Raw genomic sequence first — 27,473 nt, 5'->3', positions numbered from 1 at the left:
ACTGCATAGCAGCATACAAAAATAAAAAACCCACCAAACTGCAGGCAATTTGTTACACAGTAATAGATAGCTAATACACCATAGCGAGCACCTGAGATTTTAGTCTAAGTATGATGGGAAGCCGTGCAAGGATTTCAAGCAGGAAAGTGATGTGATGTGTGTCATGCTATGAAAAGATCCCTCAGGCCACTGTGCAGATTGGATTGGTGGGCTGGGGGGTTGCTGGAGAAGAAAACAGGGTCCTAATTAGGAGTTGTTGCAGTAGTACAGCAGGTGTTGAGAGTGGCCTGGACCAGAGTGGGAGAGTTGGAATGAGAGAAGTGGATGAATTAGGATGGTAGTTTGGAATTAGAGCCCGTAGAGTTTGCTGATAGTCGAATACAGAAAGTGAGGAAAGGGAAGGGATGAGAGACAGGTTTTAGCTGGAGCAGCTGGGTATTGCTAGTGCCACTTACTGTGCAGCGGGGACGTGGAAGAAAGGAGCTGGTAAAGGAAAGGGGCGTGAACTTGGCTTTGAATGCTTTAAATCTGAGATGCCTATGGGGCTGCCCTGGTGGTCCCGAGGCTAGGGGTTCACATGCCTTGCAGCCAAAAAAAACAGATCGTAAACAACAGAAGCAATACTGTAACGCGTTCAATTAAGACTTGAAAAATGGTCCACATCAAAAATATTAAAAAAAAAAAATAAATTTGAGATGCCTATTAGACATCTAAGTGGAGCTGTTAAGTAAGTGAATCTGGGGTGAAGAGGAAAAATTAAGCCTGATATAAGTGTGGGACTCACCAGCATATACATGGCATTTAGGATGGCAAGACTGAATTTGACCAAGTGATGTGACTTACATGAGACTCGAGCAGAGAGAAGGTCCTCCCTACTCTGATATCTGGGGTGCTGAACAGAGGAGGAGCTAGTAAGGGGGATTGAGAAGGAGTAACCAGTGATGTGGGAGGTGAACCAGAGTGACCCAGAGGCCAGCAGAAAAATGTATTCTTCCGAGAGGGGCGGAGCACACCACGAGTAGCTGTTTATGTTTCAGGAAGCACGTCTGTTATCCTCTGCAGTCCTAACTGCTCACTGACAAACAGCACTCCTCTGCAGGATGTTTTACTGTTTCTGTAAAGCGCTCCATCCTGTTTGATTAACGTGCGCGCTCTGTAGATAAGCCAGTGTTCTCCTGCACTGGGAGGAAGCTGGTTGCCTCCTCCCTTCGGCATATGCCAGAGTAGAGGACCCCTGTGACAGCTATGTAAATGTTGTTCAGGATCAGCAGGGATTTCCTTGGTCTTTTTAGATCTAGACAACATTAACTTGAACCCTGTTCGAAAGAATTCTCTGCAGAATCTTGTGTTCTCATGAGCTTTTCTGGTTCCCAGCTGAACTGGTTACCTTCAAGGATTCTCCCACAATTCTACTGGTGGAGTTCCATTGTCCATACCCTGCCCCTTAATTTTCACTAAGCCAGTCACTCACACAGGCATCTTTATGAGTACATCTCTCTGTTGAAGGATTGCAGAGATGCAGGGGTTTATATTGTAGAAATACCAGCAACTGTATTGTATTTATGTACTAGCCGCCTCCCACAGCTTGCTGGATCTTAGTTCCCTGATCAGGGTTGAACCTGTGCTCTTGGCAATAAGACCATGGAGTCTAACCAATGGCTCACCAGGAAATTCCTGAAACACAGGCAATTTTAAATCCATACCAGGGTATATTTTTTCCTAAAAGTGCTTTGCCATTTCCGCACTTCAGGCTTCAACCTCCCTTCATATCACTCAGCCTTCCTCTCTGCTCCTTCCTTTCTTTCTCATCCAGCTCCAATTTTGGGGTTCCTTTTGTCATGCAGAGCATTTGGGCTCATTCTCTTACTGCTTTGGCGCTTGCTGACCTAGGCCTTTTCGGTCTTGTCTTTCTTGAAAATATTTATCAAGTATTTTCCTAAACAAAGAGAGTTTCCTTCCTTTTCAGGACTTTTGGTACCACTTTGAGGACACGAAGGTACATGTAAACAGCCAGCACTCTGATTATCTATGAGGGATTACAGAGCAGTAAAGTGCTGTCCACGCTCTCACAGAGCTTAAAAGCTGGTTAATGACATGATATTCATATCTAAGGTGCTAAGAAACAGTGCAAGAAGGAGTCCAGAATGCCAGATGAAGAAGCCTCGAGTTGGTGTTTGGAGATAAAGTGCTGGCAATAGTTCCTGGGGATGGGGTGGGGCATAAGGATGCCGGCTGCCTTGTCACTTGGCACCTGGACCATATCCTATGGCTTCCTGTCTCCACTGGCTCCTCTTTCATCTACAAATTCATCTTTCTTCCTTCCAAACCTGTCTCATTTCTCTATTTATAAGCATGGGGTGGGCAAGGGAGCATTCTCCTTTTACTTCAGGTAATAATAACTTTCGGAGAAGGCAATGGCAAGCCACTCCAGTACTCTTGCCTAGAAAATCCCATGGACGGAGGAGCCTGGTGGGCTACAGTCCATGGGGTCGAGAAGAGTCAGACCCGACTGAGCAACTTCACTTTCACATTTCACTTTCACACACTGGAGAAGGAAATGGCAACCCACTCCAGTGTTCTTGCCTGGAGAATCCCAGGGACTGGGAAGCCTGGTGGGCTGCCGTCTATGGGGTCGCACAGAGTTGGACACGACTGAAGCGACTTAGCTGCAGCAATAATAACTTTCATGGGTCCCCAGAAAAATGCCTCTGACCTCCTCTAGCAGGATTCTCTGCCGCAGCCCCTCCATGAAGTGCACCAAACTCTCTGACTACAACAGGCGGAGCACGTGTGTGCTAAGTTGCTTCGGTCGACTCTTTTCGATCCTATGGACCTTAGCCCACCAGGCTCCTCTGTCCACTGAATTCTCTAGGCAAGAATGCTCCCAATCACTGATAAGCGGTGAAATGTGGCTTTCATGCTGGAAGATTACAATGGCTGCTTTGGCGGCACTCAGAAGATCTGGCTGTCAGTGAGCTGCTGTTATTTCTGGAAAGGAAGCAACACAGAAGCCTCTCCTACCTGGAATCCCAAAGATCAGTAAGAGGACACAGTGATGGTGTCTCACCTGAGGCTACACAGGGTTTCTCAACCTTGGTGCCACTGACATTTTGGACCAGGTAACTCTTTGTTGTGGAGGCTGTCCTGGGCCTGTGGCTTGTTCAGCAACAATTCTTTAGCTCTACATATTAGATGCCAATAGTAGTCCTCAATCTGATGACCAAAAATGTCTCCAGATGTTGCTAAATGACCCTGGGGAAAACCTTACCCCGTTGAGAGAGGAGACTGTTTTATACATATGAAAGTGAAAAGTGTTAGTCGCTCAGTCATGTCTGACTTTTTGTGACCCCCGTGGACTGTAGCCCGCCAGGCTCCTCTGTCCATGGGATTCTCCAGGCAAGAATACTGGAGTGGGTTGACATTCCCTTTGCCAGGGGATCTTCCTGACCCAGAGACTGAACCTGGGTCCCCTGCATTGCGGGCAGATTCTTTACTGTCTGAGCCACCACCTCTCTATATCTGTAATGATATATGCGTATATCTATATATAAATAGCTATTTATGTATATTTATCTATAGATACACATATATCCTGGACATGAATTTGAGCAAACTCTGGGAGATAGTGAAGGACAGGGAAGCCTGGCGTGCTGTAGTCCATGGGGTCAGAAAGAGCTGGACACAATTTAGTGGCTGAACATATATGCATATATATCCATATATGTGTATATATATATTTAATATTAAATATAGTTCAGTAAGAATATGTGCCTATATATGTCTTTCTTACTGAGGTATAATTTAAATACATGAAAACATACAGATTTTAGGCATATAGTTTGATGAGCTTTGACAAATAGATAAACCTATATAAGTCTCACTCTAATCGATGTAGACAACACTTGCTTCATCCTTCCAAATTTTCCTCATGTCTCTTTTTAAAAACTACTTATTTGGCTGTGCCAAGTCTTAGTTGTGGCACGTGAGATCTTCGATTGCAGCATGTGGGGTCTAATTGCCTGACCAGGGATTGAACACAGTCCTCTGCATTGCGAGTGCAAAGTTGTAGCTGCTGGACCATCAGAGAAGTCCCCCTCAGGCCCCTTTGATGTCAGTCTTCACCTACACCCCAATCCCTGTCTGAGGCGTTCATATAATGGCATCACGGTGTGTAACCCTCTCTGACTTCCTGCCTTTAGAATAATGTCTGTGAAATTCACTCATGTCGTGATGTGTATCGGCGGTCTGTTTATTTTATTGCTGTGGGGCGATCCCTTGCATGGATATACCATCATTGTTTGTCTATTCTTCCGTTGATGCACATTTGAGTTGTTTGAGGTCATTATGAACCAAGTCTTTATGGAGATATTCACGTCATCCAGAGATTTAAATTTCAGAAAGAGTGGGAGCTCCCTGGTGGTCCCATGGTTAGGACTCAGCCCTTCGGCCACAAAACAAAGATTCTGGAAATGGAATGTAGCCAGGTGCTTGCATTTTGTTGTAAAGTCATGCCCTTGTTTCAGGACTGTTCTTCAGGAGAGCAAATGAGTGTTGCCTCATTCTCAGCATCATTTACAACAAAGTTCTCCCAGAAGACCCCTCAAGGGAATCAAAGGGTTCAAGACAAGGCCTTCATCAGTGAGACATGGCTACCACTTTCTCCTAAAAATGTCACTTACAGCTTAGAGACAAACGGCTCCTGCCAGCTGAGGGAGGAACATATGAGCTGCCCAGTCAAGAACCAACATCCCAGACCATTTCAGCTGCCTCACCTCCCAGTTATCCTCAGGCCCGTTTCCAAATGCCAGGCCCTGTTATCAGTGCCTCTTTCACAGCCTCTGGGCCATTTCCTCCACTTCCATCCCCTCCAAACCTTCCTCCTGAGTTACCTGAAGCCCTTGTTTGTTTGTGAACAAAATCTCCAACAGCCTCAGCATCTTCAGAGGACTCTGGCTACCCCCTCCTTCACCCGAGAGTGGCTTTCCCATGAAGAGGCCACTGCTCCTGAAGCTCTTGAGTGGAGGGAGAATTCTCCCAAATCCAAGTTGGGAAGGGAAGCAGCAGCATAGTTTTCTATGCTTTCGTGGCTCCTTCCAGACCATTCTGCTTCTTTCATCCTGAAAACTCCCTTTTTTGAGGTGGTCCTCTGGGACCCCACCTTTCACACTTGGCTCCGAGTTCTACTATAAGCCTGAGTGGACACCCCATCCAGGAGCTTAGTTGCTAAGTTGTTGTTGTTGTTTTGTTAAATTGAGAAATCCTTGACATACGACATTGTGTAAGCTTAAAGGGTGAGTTTTCCTGGTGGCTCAGTGGTAAAGAACCTATCTGCAACACAGGAGGAGATGTGGGTTTGACCCCTGGGTCAGGAAGATCCCCTGGAGAAGGAAATGACAACCCACTTCAGTATTCTTCCCTGGGAAATCCCATGGACAGAGGAGCCTGGCAGGCTGCAGTCCATGGGGGTGCAAGAGAGTAGGACATGGCTTAGCGACCAAACAATAACAAGTTTAAAGGGGAGCACATTTTTTTTTCTTTTGACCACACTGTACCACATGTGGAATCTTCGTTCTCAGGCCAGGAATTAAACCCACGCTCCTTGTGTCGGAAGCACAGAGTCTTAACCCCTGGACCACCAGGGAAGTCCAAGGGTAGAACCTGTTGATTTAATAATACATTTTTACGTATTGCAATGATGATCACCATAGTAGTATTAGCTAATACCTCTAACATGTCTCTTAATTATCATTTCTTTTTTTGTGTGTGGAGGACATTTAAGACCTGGTCTTTTAGGGAATTCCCTGGTAGCCCACTGGTTAGGACTCTGCACTCTAGGATCCCACTAGCCAAACGGGTGCAGCAAAAAAAAAAAAAAAAGACCTAGTCCCTGGTGGCTCAGCTAGTAAAGAATCCGCCTGCAATGCGGGAGACCTGGGTTTGATCCCCGGGTTGGGAAGATGCCCTGGAGAAGGAAATGGCAACCCACTCTAGTATGCTGACCTGGAGAATTCCATGGACTGTATAGTCCATGGGGTCACAAAGAGTCGGACACGACTGAGCGACTTCACTTAGCAATTTGAAGTATGTAACACGGTATTGCTGACTATGATCATGATGTTGTGTTTTCCATCTCGAACTTAACTTTCTTGTAGTTGCAAGCTGGCTACTAAGTTTCCTGCCCTCTTATGTGATAAGAATCCCTAACAACCAGGTTATTTCAGCCCCTGACTCCCATGCCACCCTCTGGACCTTGTCATCATTTGAATGAACAAAGAAACAAGAAAACAAATATATTTAGTAGTTGAGAAATATCAAGCCCCTGCTTATACTACAAGGCCCCACTCGTATCCACCCCACTCTGCTAACAGATTCAAGGAGTGGGTGTTGGCCATCAGATCCTGCAAGAGAACCAACTATGTTAAAACACACACACACACACACACACACACACACACATTGCTGAGAATAACTTCTAACAAAGTACAGAGGGTTGTACGTGTTATCCAGAGAATTCGCAGGTCGGGGCTGAATTATATTTCCAAAGTCCAGACCAACATCATCCAGAGACCTGCTGTGTATACAATAACACTTACAGATGAGTGCGTGCGTGCACACTAAGGCGTTTCAGTCGTGTCCGACTCTCTGTGACCCCATGGACTGTAGCCCACAGGGCTCCTCTGTCCATGGGATTCTTCAGGCAAGGATACTGGAGTGGGTTGCCATGCCCTAGTGCAAAATGCATTTAATTAGGTGTTTGCTCAAATATATGTTCTCACTGAAGCTTTCTGTGGTCTCCGCATCTCAAACGAACCCAATCCTCGGCATTCTCCATTCACCTCCCCAGCTATTTTTCTGTTTATCATTTACCACCATCTGACACACTATTTTACTTACTTTTTTTTTTTAATCTGTCAGCAACTCCCCTCATGCCTCCAAACTACAATGGGAGCTCCTAGAGGGGAAGGATTTTTATCTACTTGTTCATTGCTGTATCTGCCACCCCCCCCCAACCCCCATACACAAAGGGTTGGAATTATTTCCTAAAGCAGTACTATCATAAAAAGAGATAATCAAGAGTTGATCCTTTTTTGGTTCTTTATCACCTGCTGTCAGATTGCCCAGCACAGATATTATAACAATGTAGATTGCAATAAAAAATTAATGTTTAAACTTACCAGTTTCACTACAGCTTCAGCATTATTAAATTTTATTATTTTATTTAACAGAACAGATGAGAAACGGCTCCTCTGGGTTTGTTTTAATTTAATGTTCTTTGGTTATTAGCGAGATCGAAACTTTCTGCCAAAGTAACAATTCCTGCAACGTGGATGGACCTAGAGATTGTCGCACTAAGTGAAGTAAGGCAGAGAAAGACAAGTATCTGTGATGCCGCTTATATAAGGAATCTTAAAAAAGGGTACAAACAAATTTATCTACAAAACAGAAATAGAGTTACAGATGTAGAAAATAAATTTATGGTTACCAGGGGAAAAGTGGGGGGAGGGGCAAACTGGGAGGTTAGGACTGACATATATATACACTGCTGTAGATAAAAGAGATAACTCGCAAGGACCTACTGTATAGCTCAGGGGACTCTGCTCAATACTCTGTAATGGCCTATATGGGAAAAGAATGCAAAAAAGAGTGGGTGTATGTGTATGTATAACTGATTTACTTTGCTGTAATACAACATTGCAAATCAACTATATTCCAATAAAAATTGTAAAAGCCCTAATATGTAGTTTCTTATGTAAACTGTCCACGTCCTTTGATCATTTGGTCCATCCTTTCAAAGAGCCTGTAAGTGTCCATAGGGTGGTCTGAGACTCTGGCAGCAGCTAACCATTTGCAGAAGGTGGATCCCGAAACGGTGATTTCTGGCAAGGGACTCATTCCAATTGTGGTGTTTAGCTCAGACAAGTTAAAGCTTAAACAATTTCACCCTGTCACCTTTAAACACCTGATTAGGCTGAAAGGATGGCGCAAGACGAAGGACGCTCCAGTACGAGCTGGGAGGAGCGCGCTGCCGTGTGGCTGGGGTTCGGCGCGTCACTCCTTGTTCAAAACCCTGAATCAGCCCTGCTGACTTACTCACATTTCCTGACTCACCTCTTGTATCTCCATCTAGATGAAGCGAAGTCATAAATAAATAGAGGAATGTTTTCTGGCTGATGTTTTCAGTACTTTGCTCTAAATTATCCCCTTTGGAGGCAACTGGAGCTGAACAAATACTTTGTCATTACAACTGACACCATATGCGAAACTTCCCTGGCGGTCCAGCGGTTAAGACTTCACCTTCCAATACACGGGGCGCACTTCAGTCCCTCGTTGGGGAGCTAAGATCGCACGTGCCTTCTGGCCAAAAAAAATAAAACATGAAACAGAAGCAACTCTGTAACAAATTCAATAAAGATTTAAAAAAATAATTGACAGTCATATGAAATCCAGGGTGTAGAAACCTTCTTTCTCCCCAGACCTTCAATTGATCACTAAGTTTTTCCTAGTCTACCTGTAAAGATCTCTTAAGTTGTCTACTTTTTGCCGCCCAGCTGCCACCACCTTAGCAAGGGGCTGCTCGGTTTAGTGCCATGCCTCCTTTCTGGTCCTCTCAAAGCCACTCTTGCTTCCTTATGACCCATTCTCTACTCAGCAGCCAAACTGAAGATTTTAAAAATGCCAGTCAGATCGTGGACACTCTTTCACTTAAAACCCTCCAACGGGGACTTCCCTGGTGGCACAGTAGATAAGAATCCACCTGCCAATGCAGGGAACACGGGTTCAACTCCTCATCCAGGAAGAATCCGCACACCTCAGAGCACTAAGCCTGTGTACTACAACCACCGAGTGTGTGTTCTAGGGCCCTTGGGTCACAACTACTGAGCCCTGGCACCAAGAGCCTGTGCCCCGCAACAAGAGAAGGCATTGTAATGAGAAGTCTGCATGCCATGGCAAAGAGTAGCCCTCACTCACTGCAACGAGAGAAAGCCCACCAAGACTCAGCACAGCCAAAAATAAAATAAATTTAAAAATTCTAAAAATCCATAAAACACTCCAGTGGCTTTTTGATCTCTCAGAATAAAGCTCAGATTTGTTGAGTGATGTTCATAAAACCTAACAGAAGAGATAACTAAGTATGGGCAGAGGTGACTGGGGTACAATGTGGAACAGGGCAGGATGACTGTGTCACATTTGCTAACCTTCCAAATGAAACAGAGCAGGACCCTACGGTCCTTGCCCCCCATGTCCTCTGCCTGCCTTTTGTCTGCGGAACACTTTAGTCAAAGAATAAGTTTGTCAGAGAAGTGAGAACATGTAGAAACAAAGGAAAACAGTCAGAGGAGGCCAAATAATAATAGTCTAGTCATTAAGCATAGTCAAGGACCTTTAGTTCCTGCTCAAGGGCTACAGATAATATTCTGAGCCATATCCTGTGACTTGTCTTATAGATGCTGAAACCCTCACCAGGTGGATAAGTTAACTACATGATGACCAGACTGTAACTGTGGAATAAGCTGTCACAGGTCTGAGATTTGGCCTCAAAGAAATGGAAACAAGCTGCCTCTGAAACCGAAGGTTAACTGCACATATAACAACCAAGATGACGCTGGTCAGACCACCGATGACCAATGTGAAGACGACTGTCAGAGGTGACTGTGTGGTTTCTGCATGTAGCCCCCTCCTTTAGCCACCAAAGCTTTCGCTCCCTGCTTGTCAGGGCTGGGGAGTCAGCCTTTGGACAGACCTCTCCTCTCCCCAGACCACCTGACCTGCCTCTTGAGAAACCTGTATGTAGGTTAGGAAGCAACTGTTAGAACTGGACGTGGAACAACAGACTGGTTCCAAATAGGAAAAGGAGTACGTCAAGGCTGTATATTGTCACCCTGCTTATTTAATTTCTATGCAGAGTACATCATGAGAAACGCTGGGCTAGAAGAAGCACAAGCTGGAATCAAGATTGCCGGGAGAGATATCAATAACCTCAGATATGCTGATGACACCACCCTTATGGCAGAAAGCAAAGAAGAACTAAAGAGCCTCTTGATGAAAGTGAAAGAGGAGAGTGAAAAAGTTGGCTTAAAGCTCAACATTCAGAAAACGAAGATCATGGCATCTGTCCCATCACTCCATGGCAAATAGATGGGGAAACAGTGGAAACAGTGGCTGACTTTATTTTTCTGGGCTCTAAAATCACTGCAGATGGTGATTGCAGCCATGAAATTAAAAGATGCTTACTCCTTGGAAGGAAAGTTATGACCAACCTAGATAGCATATTAAAAAGCAGAGACATTACTTTGCCAAGAAAGGTCTGTCTAGTCAAGGCTATGATTTTTCCAGTAGTCATGTATGGATGTGAGAGTTGGACTATAAAGAAAGCTGAGCACAGAAGAATTGATGCTTTTGAACTGTGGTGTTGGAGAAGACTCTTGAGAGTCCCTTGGACTGCAGGGAGATCCAACCAGTCCATCCTAAAGGAGATCAGTCCTGGGTGTTCATCAGAAGGACTGATGTTAAAGCTGAAACTGCAGTACTTTGGCCACCTGATGCGAAGAGCTGACTCATTTGAAGAGACTCTGATGCTGGGAAAGATTGAGGGCAGGAGGAGAAGGGGACGACAGAGGATGAGATGCTTGGATGGCATCACCGACTTGATGGACATGGGTTTGGGTGGACTCCGGGAGTTGGTGATGGACAGGGAGGCCTGGTGTGCTGCACTTCATGGGGCTGCAAAGAGTCGGACATGACTGAGCAACTGAACTGAACTGAACTGCTCTCCCCACCACTTGCCCGTATCTGAAATAAGCAAATTTTCCTTTCCAGCAACCTGGCTGGTTTATTGGCTTTTTTGAGTGGCAAGCAGCTGAACCCTACATCTTTCAGGTAACACCAATGCGGCTATATAAGCTTATGCTGGAGGGGTGGGGGTGGGGGCTTCCCTGGTGGCTCAGTGGTAAAGAATCCGCCTGACAATCCAGGAGATGCAGATTCAATCTCTGGGTCGGGAAGATCCCCTGGAGAAGGAAATGGCAACTCACGCAAGTATTCTTGCCTGGGAAATCCCATGAACAGCAAAGCCTGGCAAGTTACAGTCCACAGGGTGGCAAAGAGTTGGACATGACTTAGTGAGTGAACAACAACAAAGCCTTCTAGGATGAAGTAAAAAGAAGTAAGATATAGACAGTGGACTAGTTCAATTCAGCAAACATTTACTGGGTACCAGGCTTCAAGTAAGGTGCTGTGGAGACTGCCAGGATAACCAAGCTGCCTTCAAGGAGCCTCAAGTCCTACAAAAATTATTCTGTGCAAAGCACACTTTTGTAAAGGCAGAGATGCAATGAGGGTACAAAAGCACAAGGCTATAGAGAGAGTTTCAATGACTAAAAGTCTGGGAAGGCTTTTGGGCAGGTAGTGTTTGAGGTAGACTTTTAGGATGGGTGTGTATTTGAACACTGGCTTTATTGGTAGGAAGGAATCTGCAAAGCACAGGAATCCTCTTGGGCAAAGGAGCAGAGGTGGGCGAGTCCCAGAGGCATCTAGGGGATAGCGGTAAATCTGTGGCTGCAGGAATAGTTCAGTTGTGGGAGTTAAGCCTGGAAATGTATGTCTGAGTCGATTTATGAGGGGCTTTGAACGTCAGGCAGAGAGATTTGGACTTTTTCTATTTGCAGAGATAAACTGCAGATTTTTGTTTGCAGGAAAGTGACACAATTCCACCAGTTTTAAGATTCAAGTCTACCAGTTCTAGACACAGATAAAACAGTTCAAACATACAAGAGTAGGCACCGAAATGGCACCATCTTGTCCAGCTGCAAAGAAAGAGAGATTTAAATTACATAATTAAATTCATTAATAGGGAAAAGGGGCTCTTACTTCCCAGGGCCAGCCATGACTGTCCTTCAATTTTATAAACAGACGCAAAACCAAAAAACAAAACCCTAACTCTCCAGACTTAGATCTCTGGGAAAAGAAAAGCAAATACTGACACAGCTTGCTTTGTTTTCCCAAGAGAGGTCTCCCAGGCGATGTCTCTAATTATCTAGAAAAAAAAAATTTTTTTTAACTTGTTTTTCCCCTTAGAGTTCAGTTAAGCTGAGGAGAAAACTGCAGGATTGCCTTAGATTCTCCAGCTTTGATTGGAAGCAGTAGTGGTCCCCAGGGACTCCCTCCAAGGTCTCTGAGCGTCGAGGTGTCTCTAGGCATTTGTTCCCAGCAACAAGGAGGGTAGTTAGAAGTCGGAGACACAGGCGCTCTGCTCTGCAAAGGGCTCATTTTAAAAAGAAAGGCGGGGGGCGGAAGGTCCTGTCGATCTTCCCAGGATAATTCCGTGGGAAAACGAATCGAGCTGAAAGCCGTGCCCTCCTCCCTGACTGAGACCGCTGGCTCAGAAACCGCCGGAGAACGACGCTCAAGGATGGACAGCGGTTGTGAGCTCTCCCGCCGGCAGCATTTGGCACTCAATTCCGCCAGGCTCCCAGAGGGGCGGTTGTGGCTACAGCCTCGCGCTCCACTCTGCCAATAAGAAGCTGGAAATCCTCCCCGTCTCGGATTTTGACCAATCGGCGCCCAGGACTTTAGCGAGCGAGCTAGCGGTCTCCATTGTCGGAGAAGGAGGCAAACCCCTTTGGAGTTGCCAGTAACGGACATGGCCGCGGCCCCTGGAGGAGGGGACGTGAAGTGAGGAGGGGGCAGGGAGGGGAGAGGACGCGGGGGAGGAAGACCGGTCCCCCGGCCCCGGTAAGTACGAGAAGGCCCGTGGCCCGAAGCAAGGGGAGCACAGGGGCGTGGGGTCCGGCCTTCCGCCTCCTCGGGATTCCTGGCCGAGGGGAGGGGAGTCTGGGGTCTGCACCCAGGGAATGGCCTCGAGGGAATCCCTTTCGGTGGAGGAGTCAAGGAACTGGCTTTTGCCTCCAGCTCTTGGCCATTTCCTTCCTCTCAGGGGCTCACACTTGCCCCTCGGCCCTGGCTTGGCCCCTTGGGGGTCCCGCGTCAAAAATCGAAGCCTCCAGCCAACAAAAGACTCCCTGCCCCGGGAATGACCGTGCCTGGGCCCTGGCCCGGACGGCCTCCAGCGCTGGCGTCCAGTTTATTCATAGGGTCCCTGGGAGTGCCCCCCTCCCGGCCTCAGTTCGGACGGTTGTCTCCCCTGCGCGCGCTCTCAAATGCCGCCCGGGCCCTCGTGCTGATCACGACCCCGATGTCCAGGTGGACGGAGCCGGAGGTTGCTTCTCCGCGCAGAGCGGCGGCGACGTTGCATTTTGGAGCGTGCCTGGCCTCCCCCTCCCCGCCCCTTTCTACCTTTCCCGAAGGTTTCAAGACTCCTTGGAAGCAGCAGGAGTCACTGCCACCCTTTAAACTGCTGCCTCGGCTGTGCTCTGGCTCCTCAGCGGCTCACCGCTGAAGCCAGTACTTAGAGTCCCTCGTGTGCAGCGTGAGCCCCTGCCCGGTGCCAGATACGAGGGAAACCCTGCTCTTTCATTGGTGTGTAACCACCGGCTGCACTTCGGCGTGCTCATTGATATGGTCACGTGCTGCTCCATCCCACCCTCTGTGTGTGTGTGTGTGTGTGGCTTTTGGGGGAAAAAAAAGGCAGGGAGTTCTGTGTCGAATCCTATTTTCCTTCTTGGTGTGTTATTTTGTCCACCGGGACAACGCTAGTTTTCTCATGCTTTATCCAAGACACTCACTTCAGTTAAGCCTGGGTACTCTTAGAAGATGGAAGTCAAGAGGGAGTTTTAACGTTTTATTTTACAGATGTGGGGACTAACTGTTGTTTAGTCCTTAAGTCGTGTCTTACTCTTTTGCCACCCCATGGACTGTATAGACCGCCAGGCTCCTCTGTCCATGGGATTTCCCAGGCAAGAATACTGGAGTGGGTTGTCATTTCCTTCTCCAGGGCATCTTCCCCACCCAGGGATCGAACCCATGTGTCTTGGAATTGGCAGGTGGATTCTTTACCACTGAGCCACCTGGGAGGCCTGGGACTAACTGTTGAGAGATGCAAAGGGCCAGGGCCAGGGTCACCAGGGTCATCAAGTCCAGATTCTTGAGCTCTTTACCCATTAGAGCATGTCCTTTCCTAGGTGTGATCTGAGAAAACCAAGTTCCCTATTTTTTCTCAGCCTCTTGCAGGGTGGTTGTGAGCCTTAAATGAGGTGGCCTGTATGTATAGGATCCCTTGCATGGGATCTTTGTGTATATGTGTGTTAGTCACTCAGTCATGTCCGACTCTTTGTGACCCCATGGACTGTAGCCCACCAGACTTCTCTATCCATGGGATTTTTACAGTCTAGAATAGAGTGGTTTGCCATTCCCTTCTCCAGGGTATCTTCCCACCCCAGGAATGGAACCTAGGTCTCCTGCATTGCAGGCAGATTCTTTACCATCTGAGCCGCCAGAGAATCCCTTTTCATGGGGTCTAGCATTTACTTAATATATTTTGCATTTATTAATTTTAAGTAACCAACAAGTAGTTCACTGGCTGATTAATAGTTATTGTGGTATATCTTTGTGGGTGTAAATTAGTGATTCTCAGGGGAGGCGGGGGTGGGGCGGGTGGAGTCAGGGCAAGGTAGCACTTTCTTGGTTTCAGGGAACTTGGCAGTGTAATTAGAGGTGTTATTAAGAGAGTGTGATTGTGTATAAGAGCAGTGTGGAAACAGAAAAAAGTCAAGAAGCACTGAAGAAGAAATATTATGGTGGTATGTCTTTATGGTGATCTGGGCAAAAGAAGAGCGAGCGTGTTCCAGTGAGGTAGTTTTAAATAAGAAAAAAGGGCACCAGGTTCATTATCTAAAAAGTTGGGTAAAAGAAAAAAAAAGAAAAAGGTAAAAGTGATCCATGGAATAGAAAAAAAATCACTATAAAGATCAGAAGACACCAGAATGTAGACTGTCATTAAGTGTGAAACTGGGGCTAGATGTTCACATAAAATCCACATACCCTGGAAGGCTTATTTCAGCTGCAACTTCCTTTCTCACTGATTTTTGTCAGAACGACAAGTAGGGAAACTGGCAGAGACCATGGAGAAGTGCCTTGCCTAGGGAGGTGAAGTACAAACCATCCCGTTGATAACCAGCTGCCAAAGAAGTGAGAGTTAACTGCCCTTGAACCGCCTCCACCCCCTCCTTGTTTGTGGTGACCCGACCGGGAGAGCCAGGGCTGGGCGGTGAGATGGAAGCCAACAGAAAGCCCTTCACATTTCTATTTTGAGAAGTTGCTAGGGAGTACCAGCTCCGAGGGTTGAGAATCAGCCTTTTGGAAAGCTTAACTCCTGCGGAACTCATGAGAAAGGCAGGTTGCAATCCTTTGGTTCCTCCCACTGGTCCTTCCCTAATGTTGAGCTTGGGAAACGATTTCTGTATGGAGAGGGAAGCATGCTATTGTAAACATGAGCTACCCAGCCGTCCCCAACCGTTTTGGCACCAGGGACCGATTTCATGGAAGACAGTTTTTCCATGGATTATGGGGGGATGGTTTGGGGATGGTTCAAGTGCATTATGTTTATTGTGCACTTTATTTTTATTATTATTACATCAGCTGTACCTCAGATCATCGAGCATTAGACCCTGGAGGTTGGAGACCATAACTTACGACCCAAGGCGCGACTGAACCTCACCCAACTCAAGTTTGAGTTCTGATCATAGCTTTTCCCAAATCCACTCACTCCTGGTGTTTAAGTGTCAAGGTTCCCAGTCGTAGTTGGCACATCTCTGCTGATCAGTGGGTGCTGATCTTTTAAATCTGATTATTGTGTCAGCGTTTTTGTTTTTATTTACTCATTTATTTTGACTGCACTGGGTCTCTGTTGCAGTTTGAGGGCTTCCTCTAGTTGTGGCAAGCAGGGGCTGCTCTCCAATTGCTGAGTGAGGGCTTCTCAGTGCAGTGGCTCCTCTTGTTCAGAGTGTGGGCTCTTGAGCACTCAGGCTTCAGTGGTTGCAGTCATTGTGACACATGGGCCTAGTTGCCCAGAGGCATGTGGAATCTTCCTGGACCAGGGATCGAACCCGTGTCCCCTGCGTTGGCAGATGGATTCTCAACCACTGGACCACCAGGGAAGTCCTGTTTTTTTTTTTTTTTTTAATCCATACATCATAATTTATTTCATTTTTTCCAAAAGTTGCTAAGTGCTTTTTGTTCTCCAAATGAGATTTTTAATTAAAAAACTTTTATTATTGGAGTATAGTTGCTTTACAATGCTGTGTAAGTTTCTGCTGTGTGTCAGCCTTGTTTGCATGAGAGCATCTTTTTCTACCTGAAAGATAGGCTCCTTTAAAAACATTCTTTGAACCCCGGTTTCTGAGTAGGCCCAGATTTGTTTACAGTACACAGGTGAACTAAAGGCTAAGCTGCAGCAGGAATGTTTTTCTTCCGAATGGACCGGCCAGCCAGAATGTGTGGTTTGGTGACCAGCTTAATAATAAGCTTTGCCTGCGGCTGCCGAGCCAGTAGTAAACAGGATCACATGGCATGGCAAGTAGGTTAAGGGCCAGATTAGACCTGAGCTGATGCCTGCATCCGGAGGCCTAAAGTGATGGGGAATGAGGGGTCCCCAAGGGAAGGAGACTTTCAGGGCTCACAGTGGCCTTTGGGAAACTAGAAACATTACAGTTAAGAATATGAATATTATAGTGTGAATAGTATATGAATGAATAGTATGAATATGAATAGTATAATTATATAATATGAACTTAGTTTTCTTAATGTCAGTATCTTCTTTTTTTTTTTTTAAAGCCTTTATTGAATTTGAGCATAAACATCCCTAAAGTCATCATGGAACGCACTGCTTGTAATAAAAGCCAGAGCCAATTGCAAAATCAGAAGTTGCTGACTTTTTTAATATATTGTGGTAAAATATACAAAGCACAACACTTAGCATTTTAACCAGTTCGGTGTGTTCAGTACATTCATATTGTTATACAGCCATCACCACCATCCATCTCCAGAGCTGTTTTATTTTCCCAGACTGAAACTCTGTCCCTGTTAAACACTTACCCCCCATTCCCTGCTCCTTAGTCCCCGGAAACCACCATTGTACTTTCTGTCTATAGGAATTGGACTCCTTAGAAACCTCATGTCAGAAGAAACATATGGTATTTGTCCTTTTGTGACTGGCTTATTTCACTTTGGGCTTCCTTGGTGGCTCAGACAGTAATGAATCTATCTGCAATGTGGGAGACCTGGTTCAATCCCTGGGTCGGGAAGATCCCTTGGAGAAGGGAATGGTAACCCACTCCAGTACTCTTGCCTGAAGAGTTCCACAGACAGAGGATCCTGGTGGGCTACTGTCCACGGAGTCAAACAAAGAGTCGGACGTGACTAAGCGACTTACACTCACTATTTCACATAGTGTAGGCCTTAAAAGTTCTTTGATGTTGCAGCACGTGTCAGAATGTTCTTCCTTTTTAAGATGGACTACTATTCCATTGTATGCATCAGCCACATTTTGTATATCCGTTCGTCTGTTGATGGACGCTTGGGTTGCTTCCACTTCTGCCGTTGTGAATAATGCTGCTGTGAACACGAGTGTACACATACCTGTTTGGATCCCTGATGTCACATCTCGTGGGTATATACCCAGAAGTGAGAGGTTGCTGTTGTTGTTTTTTTTTTTTTTAAAGATACATGTGCATTCACGAGGTACATTCAAAAGGCACAAAAGTATATACAGTGAAAATTCTTCCTCCCACTCCTGTCATCAGTTACTCAGTTCCAATTTATTAATATCTTTTGTAGGTTGTGCTTTTGGTATTTGGAGAAGGCGATGGCACCCCACTCCAGTACTCTTGCCTGAAAAATCCCATGGACGGAGGAGCCTGGTAGGCTGTAGTCCATGGGGTCGCTAAGAGTCCGACACGACTGAGGGACTTCACTTTCACTTTTCACTTTCATGCATTGGAGAAGGAAATGGCAACCCACTCCAGTGTTCTTGCCTGGAGAATCTCAGGGACAGGGGGGCCTGGTGGCTGCCGTCTATGGGGTCACACAGAGTTGGACATGACTGAAGTGACTTAGCAGCAGTAGCAGCAGCAGCTTTTGGTATTGACTCTAAGAAACCCAACCCAAAGTTAGCAAAGGTTTTCCTCTTATTATTTCTTCTTTTTACTTTTCCATTTAGCTCTAGGAGCCATTACTGGTTAATTCTTGTGTGTGGTGCAAGCTATATTTACAAACTTTGGGTTTTTTTTTTTAATATCTGATTATTTAGTTCCAGCATGATTTGTTGAAGAGACTGTCTTTTCTCCACTGAGTTGCCTTTGTACCTTTCTCAAAAATCAATCAACCATATTTGTCTGGATCTATTTCTAGATTCTATTACCAGGCCAATACCACACTGCATTGATTAGTGTAGCTTTACAAAACCTTGAAGTCCGGTGGTGAAAATATTCCAGCTTTGTTCCCTTGGGGTAGTCTAATTTGAATGTCTCTTCCTGTGAGTGGAGTTGAGCATCTTTTCATAGGTAAATGCTCCTGGATTTCTTGATTTCAGAGTCTCTTGGAATTAGAAGAGACCATAGAAGGTCATGTCTTTCTTATTTGCTGCCTGATGTGTTTATTAGCTCCATAATTTCCCACCGTTGCTTGGATCCCTCTGGTGATGGGGAGCCCATTGCCTCTCAGGTAGCCTCTTCCATTTTTTAAATGCAATTTTAACTATGTAATGAAATTGCTCGAGAGTTTCCTGGTGGCCCAGTGGTTAGGATTCCAGGCTTCCACTGTCGTGGCCCGGATTCAGTCCCTGGTTGGGGAACTGAGAATCCCACAAGCCTTGTGGCCAAAAAACAAAAACGAAGAAAAGATATTGTTCATGTTAAGTCCCAGTCTGCCTCCCTGTAGCTTCCTCACCCTAGCCTAGGCCCTGTTGTTGGAGCCTCCCAGAGTGAGCCTGGCCCTTCTTTCCCCTGGCAGCCTTCAGGCCCTTCTAGCCCTGCTCAGACCTGACATGTTTTTGGTATGTGTCCTGGCTAAGGGTGTCCAGCTCCTTCCACTATTTCTCATGTCACAGATTCTCCAACCTGGCAGTTTCTGCCTGGAAACCTTCCGCTTTTGTCGGTGTCCTTCTCAGTGTATGATATACAAATGAGCAAATTATTTCAGGTGTGCTCTGAAATGTGCAAGCAGGAGACTTACTTTTCTCTTTTGGGGTACTTAGCATGTCTATTGGAAAAGGCAATGGCACCCCACTCCAGTACTCTTGCCTGGAAAATCCCATGGACGGAGGAGCCTGGTGGGCTGCAGTCCATGGGGTCGCTAGGAGTCGGACACGACTAAGCGACTTCACTTTGACTTTTCACTTTCATGCATTGGAGGAGGAAATGGCAACCCACTCCAGTGTTCTTGCCTGGAGAATCCCATGGACAGAGGAGCCTGGTGGGCTGCCGTCTATGGGGTCGCACAGAGTTGGACACGACTGAAGCAACTTAGCAGCAGCAGCAGCATGTCTATTGTTATCGTTGTTCCGTCTCTTAAGTCATGCCCGACTCTGCAACCCCATGAACTACAGCACACCAAGCTTCCCTGTCTGTCACTAGCTCCCAGAGTTTGCTCAAACTCATGTCCATTGAGTCGGTGATACCATCCAACCATCTCATCCTCTGTTGCCTCTTTCTCCTCTTGCCCTCAGTCTTTCCTAACATCAGGGTCTTTTCCACTGAGTCGGCTCTTCTCATCGGGTGGCCAAAGTATTGGAGCTTCAGCTTTAGCATCAGTCCTTCCAATGAGTATTCAGGGTTGATTTCTTTTAAGATTGACTGGTTTGATCTCCTTGCTGTCCAGGGTACTCTCAAGAGTTTTCTCCAGCACCACAGTTTGAAAGCATCAGTTCTTTGACCTAAATATGAATGAACTCTGGGTGGCCATGCCATTTATTTTGAAACTGCTTCCCAGGTGGCGCTGGTGGTAAAGAACCTGCCTGCTGGTGCAGGAGGTTCGATCCCTGCGTTGGGAAGATCCCCTGGAGGAGGGCATGGCAACCCACTCCAGTATTCTTGCCTGGAGAATCCCATCTTCCCAGGGAGAGGCCTGGCGGGCTATGGTCCATGGGGTCACAAAGAGTCAGACGCGACCGAAACAACTTAGCACACAAGCCATTTGTAGTAGTTTTATACAGTAGTTTTTTTAAAATTTTTAATTAATTTATTTTTAATTGAAGGATAATTGCTTTACAGTGTTTTCTACAGTAGTGTTTAAAAAATTTTTTTTTTATTTTTAACTGAAGGATAATTGCTTTAGAATGTTTTATACAGTAGTTTTTGAACCTAAGGACAGGAATTAATATTGAATGTCTTACAGTTGAGTTGAATCTATTACATTTGGCCCATCATTTCTGCCTGTTGAGATCTTCTTGGAGCTTGGCTTTGATCTCCTTTCCAGGCTTGTGCTACCCGAGAATTTGATTAGCATACCGTCTGTTTCCTCACCCAAGTCACTGATGAAACTACTGACTAGGATGCCACCAAGGATAGAACTCTGAGACTTGTGATTAAAAGCCTCCCTCCCTCCCGCATCAGTCAGTACACTTTGGGCACCGCTGTTTAGCTGAAGTCCACCAAATTATGCTTTTGATGGGTTGGGTGTGCCTAGAATGCCACCATAGCTAACAGAGAGATATGGACAGCCAGCTCCTCAGCTAGTCCTCAGCCTGAACGTTGGGTACCCACTTAAGCTCTCTTTAAAAAAGGAAACATTTCGTGTACTTGTGGCTGCGCGGCCTTTGCTGCCGTGTGCAGGCTCTTCTGTTTTCTTCTCTAGGCTGGTGCGTGGCTTCTCCTGTTGTGGAACACGGGCTCTAGACGCACTTAGTTGCCCTGAGACCTGCGGGAACTTCCCGGAGCAGGGATTGAACCCGTGTCCCCTGCGTTGTCAGGAGGAATCTTATCCACTGGACCCCCGGAAAGCCCTCATCACTTACTTGGCTCTTTTTGACGCTGGTTCTGAGCCAGGAAGCGTCCACCAGGTCACTCTCTTTGCCTCCTTTGTTGAGACACTCGTCATAGTGAACCAGGGTGACTGTCATTTTCTTCTAACTCGTCTGCCTGTAATTTCTTTCCCTTTCTCCTCTGATCCATTCTCTACCCTCTTAAAATCCCGAGGCCTGCTCAGAAACCTCCAGTGACTCCTCAGGGCGCCTTGTTGCAAGAGTTCCCGATTTCCCTGTCCTGTGTGATCCTTCATTTACTTCTTCACTCTGACCTACTCAGGCCTTCTGCTCTAACCGAATAGGTCAGATCTCTGTCTTTCAAAAAGGCTTCTGCATTTCTTCCTCGGTGCCTTGGTTGGACTCGTGACTCTTGCTTAGGTAAGTCTTCCTCCTACGCACCTGTTAGCAGTTCTCACTTAGTGTTTCAAGGCCAACTTGAATTTTAGTTATCTTTTTTTCAGAATAGCCCAAACCACTGTATTTTAAATCCCTCTAGGGAAGGGACCTCATCTTACAGTTCTTTGAAAACAGGACCATTCCTTAGACTTACCAAGTATCTGCCATTGTCGGCCCTGGATAAATGCTTCATTAGCCTTCTCTTTTAGATCAGCCACATCTGGCATGTGCTAGGCATTTTAAAGATCGGCTGTACCTCAGATTCCACTGTACTTTCTGAGAATCAGCTCTATGGAAGCACTCTATTTTCATACAATAAAACATACCTGTTTATCAGGTTGGCCAAAAAGTAAGATGTTGCGAAAAACCCGAACAAATATTTTTGCCAACCCATTAAGTATATAGTTCAAAGAATTTTGACAAATGTATACATCCCATAACCACCACTCACAGTCACAATATTAAACAAAAGATCTCTGTGTCGTTTGTGGTCATTCCCTCTCCCTGACCCCAGGCAACTCCTGATCTGCTTGCTGCCATGATTGATTAGTTTTGCCTGTTCTAAAGTTTATATGGGTTTCCCACGTGGCTCAGTGGTAAAGAATTCACATGCAATGTAGGAGAGACAGATTCAATCCCTAGGGCTAGAAGATCCCCTGGAGAAGAAAATGGCAACCCATTTCAGTATCCTTGCCTGGGAAATCCCATGGACAGAGGAGCCTTGTGGGCTACAGTCCATAGGGTCGCAAAGAATCAGACACTAGTTAATGACTAAACAACAATAATAAATTTTATGTAAATTGAGTCATACAGTAGGCACTCTTTTGTGAGTGGCTTCTTTTACTCATCAGATGTTTTTCATATTCAGCCACATTGTTGTACGTATCGGTTGCATGTATGTATTTGTTGCTGGGTAGAATTCCATTATACGCATTAACCATAACACGTTCATCCATTCACCTGTGAGTGGTAGTTGTTCATTCACTCGGGATCTTTGCGACCCCGTGGACTGTAGCACACCGGGCTTCCCTGTCCATCACCATCTCCCGAGGCTTGCTCAGACTCATGTCCATTGAGTTGGTGATGCCATCCAACCATCTTGTCCTCTGTCAACCTCTAATTCTCCTGCCTCCAACCTTTCCCAGGATCAGGGTCTTTACTAATGTGTTGGCTCTTCACATCAGGTGGCCAGAGTATTAGAGCTTCAGCTTCAGCGTCAGTCCTTCCAATGAATATTCAGGATTGATTTCCTTTAGGAGTGACTGGTTTGATCTCCTTGCAGTCCAAGGGACTCTCAAAAGTCTTCTCTAACACTGTGGTGTTTGAAAGCATCCATTCTTCGGTGCTCAGCCTCCTTTATGGTCCAACTCTCACATCCATACATGACTACTGGAAAAACCATAGCTTTGACTATATGGACCTTTGTCAGCAAAGTAATGTCTCTGCTTTTTAATATGCTGTCTAGGTTTGTCATAGCTTTTCTTCCAAGGAGCAAGCATCTTTTAATTTCATGGCTTCAGTCATTGTCAGCAGTGATTTTGGAGCCCAAGAAAATAAAATCTTTCACTGTTTCCATTGTTTCCCCATCTATATGCCATGAAGTAATGGGACTGGATCCCATGATCTTAGTTTTTTCACTGTTGAGTGGACATTTGTCCACCTGTGAGTGAACATTTGCATTATTCCAATCTGGGGCTACTTTGAATGAAATTGCTATGAATATTTGTGAGGGTGTATATTTTGATTACTTGGTCATGTAATAAGTGTTTATAGTTGGCCCTTGAACTGCATGAGTCCACTTATATCTGTATTTCTTTCACTGAATACGAACCAGAGTGCTACATGATCCATGGTGGGTTGAATCCATAACGCAGGACTATAAATTGGAGGGCTGACTGTAAAGTTACATGTGGACTTTCCACTACACTCCGAGGGTGCGGTGGTGCTGTCAGAGGTTGGTGCCTCTAACCCCCGCCTTTTTCAGCAGTCACCTCTACTTTATCAGAGACTGCCAAAACGTTTTCCCAAGTGGTTACACCATGTGATAGTCCCACCAGTGATTTTCCAGTTCGTGTCCTCACAACAGTAGGTACTGTCGGTATTCTTCATTTTAGTCATTTTTGTGGGTGTGTGTTGGGCTTCCCAGGTGGTACTACTGGTAAAGAACCCGCCTGCCAGTGCAGGAGACGTCAGAGACGTGGGTTCAGTCCCTGGGCCAGGACAATCCCCTGGAAGAGGGCACTGCCATCCACTCCAGTATTCTTGCCTGGAGAACCCCATGGACAGAGGAGCCTGGCAGGCTACAGTCCATAGGGTCGCAGAGTTGGACCTGAGTGAAGTGTGTCAATATTAATACTGTGAAATAGGCATCATCACTCCCTTTCATTGAACAGGTACACTGAGGCTCAGAGAGGCAGGTGATTCGCCAAGGTCATTTGGCACTTGGCACATGATGGAGCCAGGATTTGAACCCACCGGTGTTTGGCTTTGAAGCCTGTGGGTTTTTTCACCATGGGCGGGGAGTAGACCTGGCCCTTTAAGGACACAGCTACTGGTTTCAGATTAGGCAGTTAGGGCCGGCTCTCTCCCAGAATCCCATGTATGGAGTGATGGGAACACAGAGACTCACAGAAGAATGTCGTGCTCCTGGCTGCCCTTTCGGAGCTGCTGCGGTTCCAGCTGGCCGCACAGTCGTCTCACCCTGGTAGTGTTGGCGGAGAAGTTGAGCGGAATCTCCGCATGGCTCCTGATGCCTCTCTCTGTGCAGTGACTGTCTCTTCCAGCCCCCGCTGGGATGGGCTGTCATGGGGACCTTGAGCTGTCCTTGTAAACAGGGCCTGGGTGCCCGAGTCAGAGCGGCCTCTGGGAGATGCACACTCAGCCTCCCCGGATCCCATGTCAGCTGGCTGCCTCTGACCTCTGGGACTGTGAGCCCTGCTTGGCAGAGCAGAGGGACGGGCAGACTCAGCCATGCAGGCCCGTGAGGGATCGGATGGGATTGTGGGTCGGATTTAGTGCCTGCCACGCCTGGGCCTCCTGCCTGGGGTCCTCTGGACACAGCTTTTTTTTTTTTTTTTAATTGTTTCTAGACAGTTCTCCTGGGCTTCTGACCAGCTCCTCTTAATAAGGCTGTGCTGTCGGCCCCAAGAGAACTGTTAGAGAGCAGGTTAGTTTGCTCTCTCTGCAGCTAATTGGCCTTCCCAGGTGGCACTAGTGGTAAATAACCCGCCTGCCAATACAGGAGACATAAGAGACACGAGTTCGATCCCTGGGTGGGGAAAATCCTCTGGAGGAGGTTATGGCAACCCACTCCAGTATTCTTGCCTGGAGAATCCCATGGACAGAGGAGCCTGTCGGGCTACAGTCCATAGGGTCGCAGAGTTGGACACGACTGAAGCAACTTAGCCTGCACTCACGCATGCACGCACTCTTCACCCAAACACTCGTCTGAAATTATAAAGTGTGTATGGGTGAGGGTCAGGGGTTATATGGGGAGGGAGTAGGAGGTGGGGAGGTGAGACTAATCTTCATTTTCCGCATTACTGTTGCCTTGGACCCTGCAGCCTGGGGCACCCGCCCAGGTGCCTACTGAGCACTGCCCCATTGACCAGGTGCAAGAGAGGCCCGCGGCCCTGGGCGTGCACGCATTTGCTTACGGTGTGTGTTTCCCACAAGGTGGAGCAAGCATGTCTCTACCCCAATCATCTCTGCTGCTCTCTCCACCATTTGCCTGATTATTCCAGTTGTATCTAGATTCCAGTTTACCTTCACTTTTTAGGGGGAGGGGCTGCACCGTGTGACATGCAGGATTCCTAGTTCCCTGACCAGGGATCGAACCCACACCATCCGCAGTGGACGCGTAGTCTTAAACACTGGACCACCAGGGAAGTCCCATACCTTCTCTTTTAAAGAGCCAAGGAGGGATTCCCCTGGTGGTTCAGTGGTTAAGACTCTGCACTTCCACTGCAGGAGGTGCGGGTTCCATCCTTGGTTGGGGAACTAAGATCTTGCATGCCATGCAGTGCTTCCAAAAATAAAGAGCTAATGAGCCATGGCTTTTCCTACTCGCTGAAAGGCAGCAAGTCAAAGAACAAAGTGTACATGCCTCCAAAAATGAAGGTTAAAAGAGGGGAAGCTTACAGCCCTCCAGCATCCCCTCTGTAGCCGTCTCCCTCTTGACTTCACAAAGCTGCCAGCTGCCAGGACAGGCTGGGGCCCAGCGGTCAGGGCACCGTCTCCTCCATGTCCTGCTCGACTGTTGAGGTGATCCTCTTGTGTTTCACAGAAACAGCCCCATGGAACCTCTTTCTTCTTTTTCCCCCAGATGTCACGGTGACTGTGACAGAGTCACTGGGGTTCGTACATGTTGCAGAGGAACCTTCCTTTTGGGGGTGACCACCGTCCTCTGGGCATGCCTGCAGTACTCTGGGCCCATGGACCTGAAAGAGAAGCACGAGGTAGGCCGCGATGGTTGCCCTCCTGGGGACTGTGTGTGTTTCTGTTGGACTCTCCCGACTGTGTTTGCCTGGGAGGTCCTCGTGAGGGGGCTTGACACTGAAAGTGAGAGGTGGGGTGTGTGGCTCTGGGGCTTGTAGCACGTGATCTGATCCCTCGATGAGGCCATTGACGGCCGGAACGCACGGATTCCAGGAGCTGTGACTCAAGGGCAGAGGGTGGACCAGTGAACGTGGCCGCATGGAGCCAGTTCTCGATCGGGGTTGGCTCCCAGCCAGTCTCCACTCCTCGCCCAGGGCTGTGTAATTTCGCTTGTTTGCTCTCTGCCCAAGCCTGCCGAGCCCTGTTGAGTATTGTCCGGCGCCCTCTTTCTGGTTAGGGAAGAGCTCCCCAGTCAAACTCCAGGCACAGCTGCTGAATCAGCTGGGAGTGAGCCCCCCAGGGGTCCAGGCGGCACCCCCCAGCCTGACTTGGGCACCCCCAGCCTCCACATATACCATCTTTACGCGGAGGTAGATTTGTCGTCGATCCGAGTACCCCTCTCCTGGGACGAAGATTCCCCTACATCTCTGCCTGGACTCCCATCACACATTCCTAGCAGGTCCCCCTGTCTCTGACCCCCTGTCTCCACTGGGTGGGCAGGGAAAGCTACCCAAAATACAGAGCTGACCTTTTGTTGCTCCTGCTTAAAAGTCATTGTGTCGCCTGCCAAAACCTTTACTATGGGGTCCAGAGCCCTCCACACGCCCACTTCTGCCCATTGGCCCAGCATCCCACACCTCCCCTGCCGTGGTCTTTACCACTGGTAATTCTTTTTCTGGGGGGTGTGCTGTGCGGCCTCTGGGATCTTAGTTCCCTGAACAGGGATCAGATCTGTGCCCCCTGCTGTGGATACACAGAGTCCTAACCACTGGACTGCCAAGGAAGTCCCACCACTGGTAATTCTGAGTGCTTTAGAGTCTGGGTACACACTTCGTGTTTAGGCTGTTACCTAATCCCCTCCCCCTCCTTTTCCTGCCAGACTTCTACTTTTCTTTCATTCAAGATCTGGTTTAAGCATGACCTTCTCCAGATACTTCCTCCTCCCTCCGGAGTCCCTTCTTCCAGCATTCACAGCCCCTCCACCGTCGTCCTTGCTATGCCGTGTTGACACCATCTGTCTGTCCCGTTTTATCTCAGCGTCCCTGGCTCCTTGCATAGAGCCTGGCATGTAGAAAGAGCTTAGTAAATATTTATTGACTTGAACTTATGATAGTGATCTTCCTGCCAAAGAGACCTTGGGAGGTCTGGGGAAGGAGCCGTGGGTCCACACACTGGAACCTGGCTGACTGCTGACATGTTCAGCTCCAGGATTCACGTGCCTCTGGATGGGCTGTGGAGCAGGCTCGTGGACCTGAGCTTAAGGCAGGTGTGTTCAGCCTCCTGCTCACAGAGGCCTCTGGCTGCTGTGCAAGTGTCCATCCTAGCAGGGATTGGCACGCAGGCAAGGCTGCACTTGTCCCACCCCCAGCCTGGGTGCAAGGCTGCTGCGTACAGTTGCAAGGGCCATGCACTGCTCAATTCCAGGGAGCGCCCTCCCTCCGAAGGTTACGATGTGGTGATGAGGTGGCCTGCCTGGGTGAGGTTGAATGTCCCCAAAACAGAGGACAGTATCTTCCTCTGGTTCCAGCCTGTGGCTGAAACATCCATTACTATTGAATCAGGGAAA

General features: G+C 47.2%; 1 protein-coding gene across 2 annotated transcripts in view; it reads left to right on the top strand.

Annotated features, from left to right (window-relative positions):
- The first annotated feature begins 12,198 nt into the window (after positions 1-12,198).
- Positions 12,199-27,473, top strand: part of TMEM94 (transmembrane protein 94) — a 36,691-nt gene continuing 21,416 nt past the window's right edge. Inside the window, exons 1-2 of one of the 2 annotated variants that reach the window (XM_027518731.1) lie at positions 12,199-12,732; positions 25,635-25,767. In XM_027518731.1, coding sequence (XP_027374532.1) covers positions 25,744-25,767 — 24 coding nt within the window. In that variant the 5' untranslated portion in view covers positions 12,199-12,732; positions 25,635-25,743. The remainder of the gene's footprint in view (positions 12,733-25,634; positions 25,768-27,473) is intronic. The other variant, XM_027518734.1, reaches the window with a different exon arrangement.

This window comes from Bos indicus x Bos taurus, chromosome 19, assembly GCF_003369695.1.
Source record: "Bos indicus x Bos taurus breed Angus x Brahman F1 hybrid chromosome 19, Bos_hybrid_MaternalHap_v2.0, whole genome shotgun sequence".
Taxonomy (NCBI): domain Eukaryota; kingdom Metazoa; phylum Chordata; class Mammalia; order Artiodactyla; family Bovidae; genus Bos; species Bos indicus x Bos taurus.
The sequence above is the reverse complement of the archived record's forward strand: the minus strand, read 5'-3'. Positions and strand labels throughout refer to the sequence as shown.